The 17,827-nt window shown below is 36.5% G+C and overlaps 1 protein-coding gene across 1 annotated transcript in view; it reads right to left on the reverse strand.

The window, feature by feature from the left end:
* The window catches only part of ATP8A (ATPase phospholipid transporting 8A1), a 1,088,708-nt gene that overhangs the window by 195,270 nt on the left and 875,611 nt on the right, over positions 1 to 17,827 (reverse strand). The window contains exons 36-37 of the mRNA XM_090406292.1: positions 4,756 to 4,863; positions 4,530 to 4,618 (exon numbers count right to left, since the gene is read on the reverse strand). Coding sequence (XP_090262418.1) covers positions 4,530 to 4,618; positions 4,756 to 4,863 — 197 coding nt within the window. The remainder of the gene's footprint in view (positions 1 to 4,529; positions 4,619 to 4,755; positions 4,864 to 17,827) is intronic.

A 17,827-nucleotide genomic window follows, 5' to 3' on the forward strand; every position in this document is an offset into this window, starting at 1 on the left:
AAAATATTTTCTGATCTATCCCAGCAAACGGAGTGGCTTTGTTGATCATCATCATTAGGATTGTTTGAAAAAAGAACATGACTGGATAACGCAGTTGCATGTGATCTTTTATAAGAGCTGTCTCTCTTATGCTCTTCTATACATTGTTCGATAGATTTGTTAGTTTGTCCAAAATAAGGGATATTGCAATCGCACCATAATTTATATAGACCTGGATATTTTAGGTTGTGATGAGTAGGCTTTGGATGGCTGATTAGAGAATGGATTTTAGGAAGTGTGGTGAAGAACATCCTGATGTTGTATTTTTTAAGGACTTCAGCTAATTTGTTAGAGACTGTGCTAATGTATGGGATGGAGATGATACCTTTAAAATTAATAGTTTCTGTTGTGCACTGCCTAGGAGGATCCAGAAGAAATTTCTTAATTGTTTTCTCAGAGTATCCATTTTGTTTAAAGATAAGGGAGAGGTGATTTAATTCTTTCTGTAGTTCATCTGGTTCATTCAAGAGAGAGCATGCTCTGTGACCTAAGGTAGATATAGTTCCAAGTTTTTGTGGTGGAAAATGATGAGAAAGATTATGCAGATATCTATTGGTATGAGTAGGTTTTCTGTATATAGAGATTTTTAATCTTTCAGAGCATCGTGTAAGCATGACATCCAGGAAAGGTAAGGAGTTATTATTTTCTAGATCAGCAGTAAATTTTATATTAGGCTGTTGGATGTTAAGATTATGAAGAAAATCTATGAGAGATGTGTGCCCATGATTCCAAATAATGAAAATATCATCAACATATCATTTCCAAACTTTTGGTTTAAATGAGAAGGAAGATATGGCTTTCGTTTCAAAATCTTCAAGAAAGATATTAGCTAGAACTGGGGACAAAGGATTGCCCATTGCCAGGCCTTGTTTTTGTTGGTAAATGGAGTCCTGATATCTGAAGTAACCAGAATGAATGCAATGTTTTAATAAAGCAAACATTTTGGTGTGTGTCTATATATATATATATAGACACACACCACAGAACCACAATGCTTAATTGCATAGTGATTTTCAAATAAAATATGTAATTATCTGAAGAGATCCATTTTAAGATTTAATGGAATAAATCAAGTGGAATAACTATTTAAATAAAAAAAAAAAAAAATAAAATAAAAAAAAATAATTGTAATAAATTATTTATTAGGAGGAGTGGAAGCTGTTCAGAACAGCTGTCACTGCCTCTGCACTCTCATGCTGTGGCAGAAAGCGGCTCAGCGTGGCAACGGGCAGTGAGAAAAGGACACCTTGGTGGAACCAAGAAGTCCAAAAAAACTGTCCGGGCAAAAAAGGAGTCCTACCTAACATGGCTTAGGGTCAGGTCACCTGAGATGCATTTGCGGTATGCTGAGGCACGAAAAGCTGCTACTGAGGCAGTAAAGACAGCAAAGCAGAAGGCTTGGGAATTCTTTGGAGAAAGATTAGACTCATCCTATGCAAATGCAAACAAAGTATTCTGGCAGATCATGCGCTGCCTTCGAGGGGGGAAATCGAGCACAGCAAGGGCAATTAAGGCCTCTGATGGTGCACTTTTAACAACCGAGAAGGATATCCTCCACAGATGGAGGGAATACTTTGAGAGCCTTCTTAACCCGGGTGGCCCAGCTTGTGGACGTCCAAGTGGCACAGATCGGGGCAATGACTAGTCTCACAGCAGAAGAGGTCCATTTAGCAATAAAATCGCTAAAACCGGGCTGGTGATGATGAAATTCGGCCCAAAATGCTAAAAGCCTTAAATCAAGACGGTGTTCTCTGGCTAACTCGAGTGTGTCAGGCTGCTTGGATATCTGGGCAAGCACCAAAGCAATGACAGACAGGCATAATAATACCAGTCTTCAAGAAAGGAGACCAGAAGAATTGAGTCAAAGTTCCAGGAAGAACAATGTGGCTCACTTGTAACCTTCTGCTTCCTTGATACTGCTCCCTCCTACACAACTCTCTGATCCTCATCAGATAAGCCAATCCTGAATACAGTTAACTAACCTGACATATAAACCCATGTGCTGCAACTTAAATATTAGCTTATCGTGTGGGGCCCTGTCAAATGTCTTTGCAAAATAAAAAAAAATCGCAGAATATGCTTCCTCCTCATCGACCACTCTTGTCATGTTATTATAAAAGGCAATCACATTACTAAAGCAAGAGAGCCCCTTAACACATCCATGTTGACTCTCACAGGTAACATTACCCTCATGTGCCCAACGCTGTATATGGTCCTTCACTAATTTCTCCAAGATCTAAACAACTATCGATGAAACACAAACTGGTCTAGATGTAGGGGAATTGTTTCATCACTTGGCTAGAGAGATCAGAACAAGGGGTCATCCCTGAAAGTTGAATAAAGGTGGGGTTAGTAGGAGTGTGAGAACTAGTTTTTTTGCTTAGAGATTTGTGAATGAGTGGAATGGGTTGCCACAGTCAGTTGTGAGTGCTTTGTCTGTTAATGGGTTTGAGGAGAGGTATGGATAGATTGTGTGGATAGTTTGGGTCTCCTGCAATGAGTATTTCGATTCCATGGAGGTGTCCATATAATAATAATAATAGCAAAATTCCCCCTTGCTTTACCAAGAACTGCTCACTCCATGTCATATATAGCCTTCCACCAGAAAGAAATTTGAAAAATCCTTAATAATCTGAACATAAACAAGACGTGTTGCTGATGGTATCTCACCTATTGTGTTAAAAACTTGTACCCCAGAACTAACACCTATCCTGTATTTCCGCTTCAATCTATCCTATTCAACTGGTGTCTGCCTACAGGATGAAAACACAATCTAACTCATTCCAAAGAAAGGATATAAAATTAGCAAAGTACTGTATCATTTTTGTTCTATCTCTAAAACTATGGAGAAGGTTATCAACAACTAACTGCCGCACCACCTGGAGATCCACCAACTAATTAGTGACCAGCAATAGATTCTGCAACTCATGATTCACAGCTGATCTTGTAGCCGTTACCATCCACCTCCAGACTCAAGCCATGAAGAAATTCTAAGAAACTTGTGGTTACTCTCGACATCTCAAAAGCATTTCATTCGGTTTTGCACAGGAGCCTACCTAGCAACCTGTCATTCTATGGTTGGCCTTCCATCCTCTGTAAATAGATCACCAACATGCTCACTACAAGTCATGAGAGATGGTTTCCTCTCTTCAGATTTCCCCACCAATGCTGGAGTACCTGAGGGTTCTGTACTTTCACTCACTCTCCTCCTTCTGTACATAAATGTCCCGTTCTACAGACTTCATATCCTATCCATAGCTTCGTAGATGAGAGTATACCCTATTCTTCCTTTTCATTTGACAAATCTTATAATGCCCAATTGCTAGAAACCATCAAGACCTTCAAATGATCAATGTTCTAAATTCCAATCTCCTAGCTATATTCCATATTTATATACTTCTTTGATTGTGATACCTGAAGATGTTGATCAATTCAATGAAACTAGTAAAACTAGTAGTATCTTTTCATCTCTCGGTATTAATCATTAAAGGTTTTTGATATTAGGAAAGAACTTGACATTGTCAGCATCCAGGAATGCGTTAGCAGAGCTAATCTCAGATGGTATGGTCACTTAAATAGAATGGGAGAGGAAAGATTAGCAAAACAAGTGTTCTCTGCCAGGTTGGCAGGAAAACGACCCAGAGGAAGACCAAGATATAGGTGGATTGATACGGTACAAAGTGCCTTAGACGATAGAAATATAAGATCTGATAATGTTGGAGTCTTGACAAGTAACAGACTGATTTGGAGGAAAATTGTAGATAGGAAGTTAGTAATGATGTAATTTTTTCATGTAGTACTGTCATATCCTGTACACCCCTTGAGGGTAAATGGCAGGAATTTGATGATGATGATGAGGTTTTTCATGTGTGTGTGTGTGTGTGTGTGTGTAGAAGGGAAACTGCTAAAGGACTGATTATGTAGTTTATATTTTTTTAGATGTCTAAAATGTTAACAGGACTTGAAACATTTACAGTGGAAGAAACCATTACACTAATTCTTTCTTCTTCTAAGGTTAAAAAGTTCTCAAAATCTTATACATTTCACATCTGAGAGCCCTCTGAATTCCACTTAGTCCATCTTATGGATACCCTCCCAATTTCTCTAACTCCTGCCCATTTATCCTTTTGAACACACTAATTAAATTGGCTTCATTTCTGTGATGTGTCAGCTCAAGCTCCTCATGCACTGGGAACAGCAATCACATAAACTTTGCAACCTCTTGAAGCAAGTACTGATCACTACCTCCCACACTACCATCATTGTTTCTTTTTTATTTCTATTAAAATATAGGCAACTGATTTTAGCAAGGCAGATTCATCATTTTAAGAAGACACTTATGACAATAAATTTATTTAACATTGCTGAGATGTATTAAAGTTGATATATTTCAGCAACTACTTCACAATAAATGATATGGAACAGAAGAACCCTGTTAAAATTCTTCTGTTCCAGAAGAATAAAGAAAGAATAAATAAAGAAAAACTTACACTTTATATGTAAAATCTCCCAAAAGGGTAACAAGTGGAATAATAAAGAGTCCCATCCAAAAGACACCTGAACCTAATACCATATTGTCCTATAAATATGCATAACATAAATTGTGAAAAAAATTCATAATTATAGTTAATATAACAGAAGACAATAAAATAAAATTTTTTAAGATAAAAATTGTTTACAAATTCATTAATTCAGAGGAAATGTGTTGATACATACCATTCCCACCATATCAGGAGCTACAGGCAAAGCTGGCCAAAAGTTACTATAAGCCCACAAAAATAAAAACCAACTAGCAATACTTCCCCAAATGGCAAGGTGTGTCAGCTGGAGAGAAAAAAGAAAAAACTGAACGCAACAGTCAAACTGTAACTACAACGATTTAGAAATTTTGTGTTTTCTAATAGCTATGGAGCATATATTCTCAATATTGATTCACATATTTTTTAGATTATTTAGACAGCAATAATTATGTACCCTCAAAATCAATTAAACAATGCTATAAATATGGTTATCCAAATGTGGTCTGCAAACAACTGGTAGTCCATGAGGCTCCTGCAAGCAGCTTGTTTAAAATGCAAGACTGATATGTAACAACCAAAGCTATTGCAGAAGTCCAAGTCATACATGAGAATATATATATATATCAATATCTATACAGGTTCAAAATTCCATGTACAAACTTTGAGAGGAGGTAGAAAACATCAAAATCAACCATATTCACATAGGAAAGCATGACCGGAAACGCTATCACTTTTGGGTGGAAGCTCCAATTGTGGAAGCCCCAATTGCTCACTCCAGGTGAGCAAATTGGGGCTTCCTCATTCAAGCTTTCGACGTCGTACAAAGAACATGCATTGTTTTACGAATGCTGAGATGGCAGACATGCCTTGTTTACCATATTATGTATCCAACTACTATTAAACTGTTCAGTTATGCCTAATAAAGTTTTTTACACTACTTATTGCCTTGTGTTATTTCTGTATTTTTGTGTCTCTGTTAGTACCTTCCAGTGGTGTTTCTGGTCATGCTTTCCTATGTGAATATGGTTGATTTTGATGTTCTCTACCTCCCCTCAAAGTTTGTATGTGGAATTTTGAACCACCCTGTTGTATAATGTGAAAAAATCTAAATTTTTGTTTCTGGTGAAATGAGAATTTACTTAACATTACTTAACAATTTACTTTATTTAGTCAATGTTAAAAAAATAAATGCATATAAATTATGTTTAGTAGAAAAAAAATCTTTTCTACTAAATGGATGTCTGCATAAGTGAAGCATTAGATACAAACAGGAATCTGTTAAAATAGGGTTTCAGAAAAAAGATGTGACCGTTCTGCCTCCAGCTGGAGACAGTGATTGTATTGTACTGATGTGGGAAGTAGCTAAGTACATAGATATTACATTTAGAAAAAGTTACATGATGAAGTTCAAAGCAGGAAATCATGACCAACTGAATAGAATGCTAGGTTTGATCCCATGGTATCGGTAGCTAAATGGGAAGGATATCGACACTGCATCAGAGGTATTTAAAATATACATCAATTATGCAACATTGGAATATATTTCTAGAGGGGGGGGGGAAATCATGTGCAATCTTTTTATACAAGAGATTTTTACAAAAAAGAGTATGTGAAAAGAATACCATATGCATAAAGATGATGTCAGTACACAATAAATAACGGAAAAAACTCACGTAGAAAGATTATTTATTAGTATAATTTTCGCCTGTGTGTCACAGGCATCTTCAGTACATTAAGCTCAAAATTAAACAATAACTGACAATTCCAAAAAGCGCCACCTAAGTAGCTGGTGTAAGATAACTAAAAAAGGTCAATAACTTTCCTAAAAAAAATTAATACAATAAAAAGTTAGGAAAGATTAGCTGATTTGTAAAGTACTATCTCCCATAAAGGGGATAGACGTAAGCCGTCGGATCTGTTTAAGTTAGGAGAATGAAGTAGAGTTTCACATGTTTCTTTATAAAGGCGTTCCATGAGAAACTGACTTTTGTGAAGAACTCTTGTCTTTCTCCAATGAACTCTGTGTCTAGTGAAGATGGCATGTTCAGAAAGTCCAGACTTTTCAGGTTTAAAGTATTCAATATAAGATTGGTGTTCTTCTAGCTGAATAGAGGCAGATCTTCCCGTTTGTCCGAAATAAGATAATCCACAAGAGCACGGAATCTGGTAGACACCTGGATGATTAAGATGTGAAAGCTTGTCCTTAGGAGAAGTGAGAAACTAGACACAGAGTTCATTGGAGAAAGACAAGAGTTCTTCACAAAAGTCAGTTTCTCATGGAACGCCTTTATAAAGAAACGTGAAACTCTACTTCATTCTCCTAACTTAAACAGATCCGACGGCTTACGTCTATCCCCTTTATGGGAGATAGTACTTTACAAATCAGCTAATCTTTCCTAACTTTTTATTGTACTAATTTTTTTTTTTTATTTTAGGAAAGTTATTGACCTTTTTTTAGTTATCTTACACCAGCAACTTAGGTGGCACTTTTTGGAATTGTCAGTTAGTGTTTAATTTTGAGCTTAATGTACTGAAGATGCCTGTGACACACAGGCGAAAATTATACTAATAAATAATCTTTCTACGTGAGTTTTTTCCGTTATTTATTGTGTACCGATATGTCTACTCACGGTTTACCTCTTTTAAAAGATGATGTCAGCTATGAAAATAATAAGGTGCAGGCCAGAAGAGTTACAACTATTGTAAGGAAAGCAAAGTGTGAGTATGAAAAGAAACCAGCTCTGTAAGCTAAAGATAATCTAAAAGACTTCTATCATTATGATGCAGGTAAAAGTAAGAATGAACCTGAAACAAAAACTCTTGTCAATGTCGATGGTATGCATGTGGCAGATGCAGAAGAGATCACTCAACTAATGAGTGACCATTTTGCTAAAGATAATCAAACTGGTGTATGCAACTTTGAGCTCAACACTTTTCTTACTTATGAAAACAAAATCTGTGTAGAAAAACAAATGTAAAAGAAGAGTAAAAAAACAGATGTAAAAAAGTATAAAAAATATGAGATTTTTTAAAAACATATTTACAATAACTTAAACTAAAAAGTATATACTTTATATAAAGTGGTAAATATTAGTACTCTGTAAAAACTTGAAAATCAGGATGATACTTGATGAGACTAATAAAATCTGCCTAAGTGTAGAGGGCTCAGGAAGATTATAAAAGTGGCTAAAATAATGACTGTGCTCATTGGCAAAATGAGGACAGTCGATTAAAATACGAGTGATGGATAGTCCAGATTCACAAAGCTCACACATAGCCATGTCATCATCCCTAAAGAAGGAGTGGGTGAGATGACTATGATCTATGTGGAGCCGAGCAAGAACAACTTTCCCTGTTCGAACCCTGTGCAAGTTAGACTTGCATAATTTAATTTCAGACTTAATTTGGTAGAGCTTACTATTATTATTCTCTCTGTTCCAAGACAGGTCTCTTCAGTGGGAGCCAGACCCAGATGCTTCAAACCTTGGCATCACCTCTGGGTCTGGCTCCCACTTAAGAGACCTCAATAAAGGTCGAAACCGATCTGGGTAGTGATCCTTCCTATAATGCATAGCATTATACATGTCCGAAGGAGATGTGCTTTGCATTATGGGATACTAAGGAAAGTGATGAGAACTCAGTCCACCTTTGCCACGAGTTGCCCCACTCCTGAAGATACTTCAGGCGCAAACTTTGTTTGCTTACACTTGGTTAGAGGATTAAACTAAATATATATAATTGAAAGAAAAGCTGCATGCTGGTATGCATGATTGCCACAGTGGAAGCTAGTGTGGTGGTGGTGGTGTCTGAGCTATGATGTCTATCTCTATTTCAAGAGCTTGTAGGAGAGCTTTTATCTGCAAACCAGAGGATTTTATGGAAGACTGTCGAGTGTTGCAGAGATTCTCCCATTGTGGCCAAAAAATAATTGGATACATGGGTGATCTGGCAGGAATTATGTTTTAGTTATATATATAGCAAAGACAGCTATTGGCATCAAAGAGACAAAGATGGTTTGTTTGCTTTGATGTACAGACTAGGAATAGGTGACATACAAAATGCTCCAGTTGCAATTCTAATGGATTTCTGGTGAGTGGGGTCTAGCCACTGCAGCGCACTTTCCCTGGCAGAAGCATAGGCTTGGGACTCATAGTCAAGGTTTGATATTATCAATGCCCTGTACAAACAAAGAAAAGAACATCTGTCAGAATCTCAGAGGGTGGAAGATATACATGGAATGTTCATTGCATTATTGTACTTGTCTCATAACTGACATATTTGAGGGAGGAAACTGAGTTTGCTGGCAAATACCAGTCCCAAAAACTTGTTTCCAATACAACTGGGATTGTCCTAGTCAGACATATATGCCAAAAATGCACACAAACTGTCTTCTGCTGTGAAAATACAAGTGCCCATTTTGAGAGATGGGCAATGGTTTGTTGCAGCTGTCTTTCTATGACTCTCATATTACATGAGTGACAGAAGATGCTAGTTATCCACATATAGTGCATTACTTACTGTTGGAAGAAGATGTTCTGTTATCAAGTTGACCTTGATTGCAAAAAAGTGTAACACTTAAAACAGAACCTTGTGGGACTCTCTCTTCTTGGTTATAGGGGTGGAAGAGGGCAGTTACCACATGGACTTGGAAATTTGATTAGATAAGAAGTTTTTGACAAAAAGAAGGAAATTTCCTCTAAGACCAAAATTATGCAAGTCTTTCAGTATTCCCAATCTCCAAACAATGTCACACGCTTTTTCCATATTGAAGAAAATTAATGCTAGACACTCGCATTTTAGAAAGACATCTTCAATGGATGCCTCCAGCTGGATAAGATGATCAGAGATTTTCAGAAGCCAGATTGTATTCTGGAGAAAAGGTTGTTTCTCTCCAGGAACCATAAAAGATGAGAGTTAACTATTTTTTTTCCAGAATCTTGCACAAGCAGCTGGTCAGAGCAATTATAATCACCTTTTACCAAGTATGCAGAACTGCACACTCACAGAATATTCTGTTGCAAACATGCAACAGTTGAAAGATGTTTTGTAATGGATATTACCTGGTCCAACAGCAGTTTGACAAAATTTAAGTAAAGCAGCTTTCATTTCTTTTTTGGCAAACGGTCTGTTGTATTCTTCTATGCCATTTGAAGAAAATCGGACTTGTTGCTTTCTGATTTGCTTTTGGCAAGGAACTTGAAGGGATAAGAATATTTTGCCAATGTTTTTGCAAAAATCTTCTTGAACGTGCAATTGCTGTTGGATCAGCAACTGTGTAGCCATTGTACTACAGCAGCGTTTCTCAACCTTTCTAAGCCCAAAGACCAGTAAACTGCCTAAAACAATTCTACGGACTACTAAGTTATGCAATTTTTTTAAAAACCTATGTAGAGATTATCAACATTTGGGAAAAACTGTGCCATTCATAACATAATAAAGCTAAAGGCATGTTCTGAATACATGTGGAAACATAATCAATTAAATTGGAAGTAAATGATTAAAAATGTATCATCATGGAACGAAGTTTTAATTTTTATTAAACAAATAAATAATATGATATAATTATTTTACTGCTTACTTTTAATGAGATGATTGAGCTTCTCGGCCCATGCAGAGTTGCTGGATATCTGGCTCAATATTGGTCAACTGTAGTCGAAGATCAGCAAACACACTAAGATGATTTCTGTATTTTGTTTTCATTTGAAGGAGCGATGAAAATCCTTTCTCACAAAGACAGAGTGTAGAAAACTGCATGATGATTTTCAATGCTTCTTCAGATAATTCAGGAAATTCACCTCTCACTGAAGGAGAGATCCAGAATCGAGCCAAACCAAAATCACGGAATTGCATTTTAAGTCCACAGTCACTTAAAAGCTCAATTGACTGTTCTTTTTTCGATAACGAATGGTAGTTTTTGACTGTAAGCCTGAAATGGATCATGAACCCACAGAAATTTCTTATAAAAGTTATTCCGAAAATATGTTTCAAAATTCTGTTTCAGAGATTTTAGGTGGTCACAAACCTTTTCCAGAAACTCAGAATCAACAAAAATATCTTTTCCACTAAAAAGGATTCCAGTGTTGGGAAAGGTGCAAATTGTCTGTCTTTGACATAACTAATCCATAACATCAATTTTTTCTCGAATGCCTTTATTTTGTCAGAGGCATCAAGAAGAATTGAAGAATTTCCCTGAAGGGAGAGATTTGGTTCATTTAATTTAAAAAAAAAATGTCTGAAAGATAGGATAGTGTTGATAACTATGCTTCGTCAACAAGGAGTGATGCAAAATCAGAATTACATTCATTTATAAACAATAAAACTTCATGCTTTAATTGAAATAACCTTGTTAGTACTTTGCCCCTGGAAAGCCAACGAATTTCAGAGTGAAGTAAAAGCTGTATATATTCACTGCCCATTTCATTGCAGAGTACTGAAAATAACCTGTTATTTAATAGTCAAACCTTAATAAAATTAACTTTTACTCATTGTATAGCACAGTTTTAAATTCTGGTGGCATTCCTTTGGAAGCTAATGCTTCCCTATGTATGAAACAATATACCAAATTCATATCTGGAGCCTTCCTTGACCTTAGAAACAACCCCACTATGCTTGCCTATAAGGGCATGAGCTCCATCCGAACAGAAGCCCACACATTTTTCCTACTGGCTTGTGTATTATGTAATTATTGAGAGTGTGAAATATTTCTTCTCCAGTTGTTCAGGATGATAAAATTCTACAAAACAGAATATTGCCATGAATGTTGTTAATATGCTATGTAAGATATGTGCATGATAATAACATTCATGACGAAAGTCTCGTCTATTTGTAACGCATAATAAGGGATCTTCTTAACTCTTTCGATTAACTGAGATTCTATCTCACCTGCCATATCATTAATTCTGCAACTGACAGTGTCATTTGAAAGAGGAATCAAATCAACATCTTTTAGTAACTTGTTGCCAAACATAGTTTTTACAGCATCTTTTATAGCTGGAAGTAGTAAATTTTGCCTGACAGAATGAGGTTTCCCTGTTTTCGCTATGCGCAAACTTAAGTAGGATGCTTCCAGTGCCTTGCTATTAATCGAACTCATGGGCGAAACTACATCTTTCCCATGCTTAATATACCTAAGCATCGCTGAAAAAATTCAATTGACTTATTTTTCACATCACCACGTTTAGTTTCTAAATGTCATCAGAGTTTCGCAGGTTTCATGCACTCGTTCGACAACACTTCATAACAAAAATCACATTGAGGTTTCTGTTCACTTTCATTTCCACACCAAGTAAATCCAAATTCCAAATATGAACTGTCATATTTCCTACTGTATTTTTTCTTTGAACTGCTTGTTTCTTCTACTTTAATAGTATCACATTTACTTGCCGTTACAATATGTGCATCACAATTAGGGTTAGCATCACCTGTTTCATTTGTTTTTCTTTTCAAAGTCATAGTTCTAAGCCATTTTTATTAAAAACGTGTCCGAAAATATATAAATACAGAAGTTAACTCACGACAAACTTTGTCCAAGCATCACTTAGCACTTCTGAAGATATAGTGAGCCTTGGTTGAAGGAGGAAAACCTTCGATAATAAAAAGCAATAAACAACAAGCAATTGGTTGAAATGTGGATAACGCGTTTACTTCAAATCTGACAAAACAGCAAGGGAAGGAGAAAGCAATAAAACCATTTTGTTTGTCACTTCACCCCCCTCTTTTATTCTTCATTCTGCTGCTATTTGTTGATTTTTTTAAGTATCCGCTTTATTTCAATAATTTTTGCTTACTTATTCAATTTTAATTTGTTTTGTTTGGATTATTAAAATTTATTTATTTAAGTCTGCCTGCAGACCACAGGTTGAGAAACACTGTACTAGAGAATACTGTACTAGAGCTAGTGGGTGGTATATCTATCTATTTTCATTTTCCAGATTTTTTTTCACATATTCTTTGTTACTGATGAATCTTGATATATAAGAAGCAAATTGTATCCAGGATTCTTTTTGGCTCTGAATGGGAAAGTGAACACACTCAAATAGGTTGTCATCAGTTCCCCACTTAAACAGTGGGAAAAGGGAGGGCAAGCAGATAGTTAAGACATTGGCAGTGAATTTTCAGGTAAGCATATGGAAGATGGTATTATTTTCAGTGTTGTCATGTTGTCAAGTGGCCCTAGAGAGCGTTATTTCCATTAAATTATTATTATTCCTGACACCTCCAAGGAGTCCGAAGCCTCATCGCGGGAGGACACCCACTATTACAACTGTCTCAACCACTACACCGAACCTCTACTACGAATCATCTCCATCAACACCATCTACCACCCACCTCCACCATCATCACAACTAGTATTTTTTGTCTGTAAATTGCGTGTGTTCTGAAGGGCCGATTTGTCTGTATGCAGGATGAAAAACCCAAGTTTCCAGGAGAAAAACCCTGCTATCAAAAAATCCCCCATTAAAAGGAGGATGGTAACTGCAATATGACATCATCAAGCTCATATTAAGAAAAATCGGGGGTATGAGGGAGGTAGAGTAGATGTTATTATATTTAGATACTGTAATATTTCCAACCGAGAGTATTGTAGTGACTGCTTCTATCCTGGCATGTCCATTTGGATCTGTTAGAAGGGGGTATGGTTGTCAGCAAGGATGGCAATTCATCCATGGGCAAGTCCATCCCCTGTCCTGTCCTTATGAATAATGGCAATATTATGTAGAGCCAGATCATCACTTGGTTTCAGGTATGTTTCCTGCAAGCAGAAACATATTGGTTTATACTTCTGCAAAAGAGCTTTAATGTTGTCTATGTTTTGTTGGAATCCATGACAATTCCATTGTAGGAATGTTTCTATTATTTCTTTTCGATGGCATCATTTTGCTTCCTGTGATTGCTTTTGTTTTCATTAGTCATTAAATTTTTTCTTCTTTGAAAATCATGGAAAGCCAGTATCTATTTCTTCTTCTTGTGGAAAAAATATCGAAGACATCAAAATTCCACTCCCTCTACTCTAGGGCACTCGATATATATTGATTGTTTCATCTTCCTGGGGGGGGGGTAGAGGTATCCATGTTATCTGATGATGGACCATCTAATGAAGGATCTGGAGACATATGTTTGATCCTTTGTGGCACACAATCCGATATATATTTTTTTTAATAAGATGATTCTTATCTAGTGGGATCCCTTTTAGGCATATCTTCAAAAGTGAGTCCATAATGATTTCTCTCTTTCTTTCACTCAAAAGAGACAGTGAGCAAATCATATCTTTCAGGGATGTTGTAGTTGTGAGAAGGTGGGATTGATGTCCTTGTCAATGTCGCAACGGAAACTTTCTTTATAGTTGCTGTTTTGGCATAAGATGGTTTGGCAGATATTTCTCCTATTGTGGTATGCTGCCTTTTCACCTCCTGGTTTGTGATGCAATGCTCTGTTTTTAACTTTTGTATCTCCTTTTCATTCTACCACCTTTGGCATGCTTATAAGTATGTCAGGCAGTCTCTGGCTACAGTTATTTTGATGTTTTGCTCTTACAGTCTTCATTTTCATGCTCTCTACTGCTGCATTAGGCACAGATGGCAGAACCACAACAAGTATGGGATATAGAGGGATATTTGGTATATCAACTGTCCATACTGGACAGTTGATATACCAAATCGTTTTAGTTTGTCAGGGGAACCAGATACCCATCTTATGTACCATTATTCTTCTCGTCGCTGTCACTCCTTGGTCCCTGAGTTTGAAACATATCGCTTGATCAGGAACATCATAGATGTCCCATTTGTATATTACACCTCTAGAAATTTTAAAGTTTGTGAAGAGGATTTTGGAGATCCTGCCAACCACTCTGGATGAAGAGAAGCGATAGTTTTCCAATTGGATGTTAACTTGTTGAGTGTATGATTAGGGACAGTGGCATATTTGTTGCAGGTTCTGATGTTTTTTTTATTTCTTACTTTGCTTTTCTTTTGATGATTCTATGGTTTCTGCACTTGGCTAAGGCTTGTGAGGGTCCCCTCATAAACAAGAGCACGAAGAACTATTCATTCTCAGGAAAAGTTGGATTCAGCACCAGAGCTCCCTTACCATCAGGGAGCCATAAATGGATGACTGCACTCAGGAGTGAAATGCCAGGGCTATCCTGGACACTATATGAGCATCACAGCAAGCCTTGGTCATGTCCCCAGACCATGGGGAAGAAGACTTACTGCAACACCCTTCACTTGCAGGAAAGCCACTAGTTGATTGATCGTGGCCAGCCCATCTTGCCAAAGCAGAGGCCAAAATTGTGCAAGATTACAAGGATCCCCCTTCTCTGGATATTCATGGGTTACATCACACGGTAGCAAGGCATCAGGTCCCGATGATAATGGTTTGAAGATAATAGCAAAAAAGACTCAGGAGAAGTAGGTGTGAAGAATACAGGAAGAAAAGAGTAAATGCAGCACTTGCAGAATGATTTGAATAAGTTGCAATTGTGGAGATTGATTTGAATAAGTAAGTTGGAATTGTAGACATGTGAAAAAATGGCTGTTAATTCAATAGTTAAAAGACTCAGGAGAAATAGTGCAAAGAATATAAGAAAGAAAGAAAAAAAGAAGAAAAAGAAAATAATATACAAAGAATAAGAATGAAAAAGACCAGTACCATCATCACTGTGAGGTCCCCTCCACCATGAGCAGGTACCACATATGGAGGTATGCATGGTGGTGAAGATTTTGCAAAAATTGGCATGAGATCACATCTAGAAATGGATACAAGAGAATCTATAATTTGCAATGAATAGAATGGGCAAACTATGAGAAGATCATGTGTGAATAGCCAGCTCACATTTTAAAATAATGATCACAGTTGAGTTAGACAAGGGGAATGGTTATACCATGATACTTTTGGATTTTGCTAAAGTTTTTGGCAGGATTCAGCATGAAAGGCTGTTGCATAAGTTGAGGACATGGGATTGGATTATAAATTACCAGTTTGGATAAGTGGATGGCTGAGTGACAGATATTAAAAAAGGATGCACTTGGGGTGTGAGTCTAGAAGATTTAAGGTGATCAGTAGTGCAGCCCAAGGTCTTTGGCCTAATGTTATTAAGATTTTTTACATTAGTGATATTTGGAAGGATTTAACAGGTGATATACAGATGTTTGCTGATGATGCAAAATAGGCGGGGTAATCAAGAAAGCAACTGACATGCAATACTTGCAGAATGATTTGAATAAGTTGGAACTGTGGACATTAATGGCTGTTAATTCAATGTTAGTAAATGTAACGAATGCACTTTGGTGTAATGAGATATCTAGTGGCATATTATACTGATGGGATTATGGAAGAAACCGACCAGGCTGAGGATCTTGGTGTTTTATTAGACAGGAAGTCAAAGTTCAGGGATCACATTGCAAAAACAACTCAGAAGATAATTGCAATGCTGAAATGAACAAGGACATGTAAGAATAAGAAAGTCATCTTGCTTCATTACAAGGCTTTGATACAACCACATCTGGACTACTGTGCACAGATCTAGTTTCCTGGTTTTTGAAGTGATACAGATGCAAAGAGTGTTAAAGATGATATTAGGTTTGTGGAATGTAAATTATAAAGAGAGAGAAAGAGAATTTGTAAATTGCAGGTGCTAGCAAAGGGGGGTGATACGAATGTTAGAGACCAACAAACTTTTGAAAGGATCATACAGGATACCTGTCAATGGAATTTTTCATTTTATGGAAGGTAAGGAGAGGATGAGCGGGCATCCATGGATGTGAGAATGAATGCAGTCAAGAAAAGGGTGAGAGTTAGATTTTTCTCTTATAGAGCAGCCTGACTGGGTTTTGACTTCTTTTTGTTGCTAGTGTGGGTAGCATGAATGAATTGAATGAAGAGAAGGTATATGAAAGTTGTGTGACAGGATATGTGGCCTCCTTCAATAAGTTCCTAACTCCCTTGAGGTCTCTTGTAATAACAACAACAAAAGAGCAAAAACGACATAAAAATGAAGTTTAACATCTGAAATGTAAAAATTTCATTAAACACTTGAAAACAAGATTTTGCTGCAGTGGAAATTAAGAAGATTCCAACTCTCATTATGTTAGAAATGCCTTCCAAGATAAAACACTATTCTGAATTCAAATAAAAACAATATAATGGAAACCCATTTGATTTTTTAAAGACAACTGAAAAAAGATTGAAAATAAGAACACTATTCATTTTACTGCGCCTTATACTACAGAAATGCTAAAGCTACAGAGTATTCATACAAGGTATCACTGATGATAGCAAAGTTAATGGCAAATATCATGCTGGGGTGGAAGAAATCCAAAGAATGCCACTAACAAGATACCCATCCAGCAATGAATAACATCTGTGGCTGAAAATATGGAACACTAGTTTCTAGCTTATGTCAGATATTCAGGAGATATGTTTGTTCAAATGTTTGTTCTGCAGTTCTCTATCTGTCAGCAAAACAGGAGAAGACATTTTTGCATTAGTGAACACTTCTGTTATGAATAATAAGGTTTAGACATGTGTTATTAATAATGAAAGTGGTTACTCAATGATAGTAGCATAAGGGTCTTAAGTACATGTCCATGTAGTTGCAATTCATGCATGCTAAGATATAGCAGAACCTCTGCAATTCTACACAGCTTCAGAAATAAGAATGCATGTATCACAGTAAGAGAATTGAAAATTTATCTAAAAACTCGGGATATTTCACCTGCAAGAATAAAGTTTATAAAGAAATTGATGGAAATGATAGGCAGTCCACCATTTTTTATTCCTTCCCATTATTCTGTATTTGGAACATACAGAAGAAACAAAGACATTCTGTTAATCCATCCTAAAATAACTTTTTGAGCTAGATAAGTGACAACTGGAAACACTATTATCAACCTTCTTCATCTCAGGATCAAGTTCATCCTCTTGGAAAACAGTTACAAGAGGTAATCTTTCCTTGATAGTTGTATTCATTGCAATGTAGGTGGATCACTATATTATTATGTAACAGCTCCAAGGAATCCAAAGACTCATCGAGGGAAGGCACCTACTCTACAACTCTCTTCTCCACCACTCAATCCACTATATATTTTCATATATTGTAAATTTAGAATCTCTGAATACTATATACATGAATCCTCTACACATCATCCTTCCCAAAAATATGGAATGCTAAAGCCTTTTAATTAGAGCTTATACCATCCATTTTTCTAAACCAAAAAGAAATCTTAAATATAAACAATGACCTTACATGCTACAGTTTGAAGCAACTCAAA

The sequence above is a fragment of the Typopeltis vanoorti genome, chromosome 16, assembly GCF_054136105.1.
Source record: "Typopeltis vanoorti isolate ZY-2024b chromosome 16, IOZ_Tvanoo_1.0, whole genome shotgun sequence".
Lineage (NCBI taxonomy): Eukaryota > Metazoa > Arthropoda > Arachnida > Uropygi > Thelyphonidae > Typopeltis > Typopeltis vanoorti.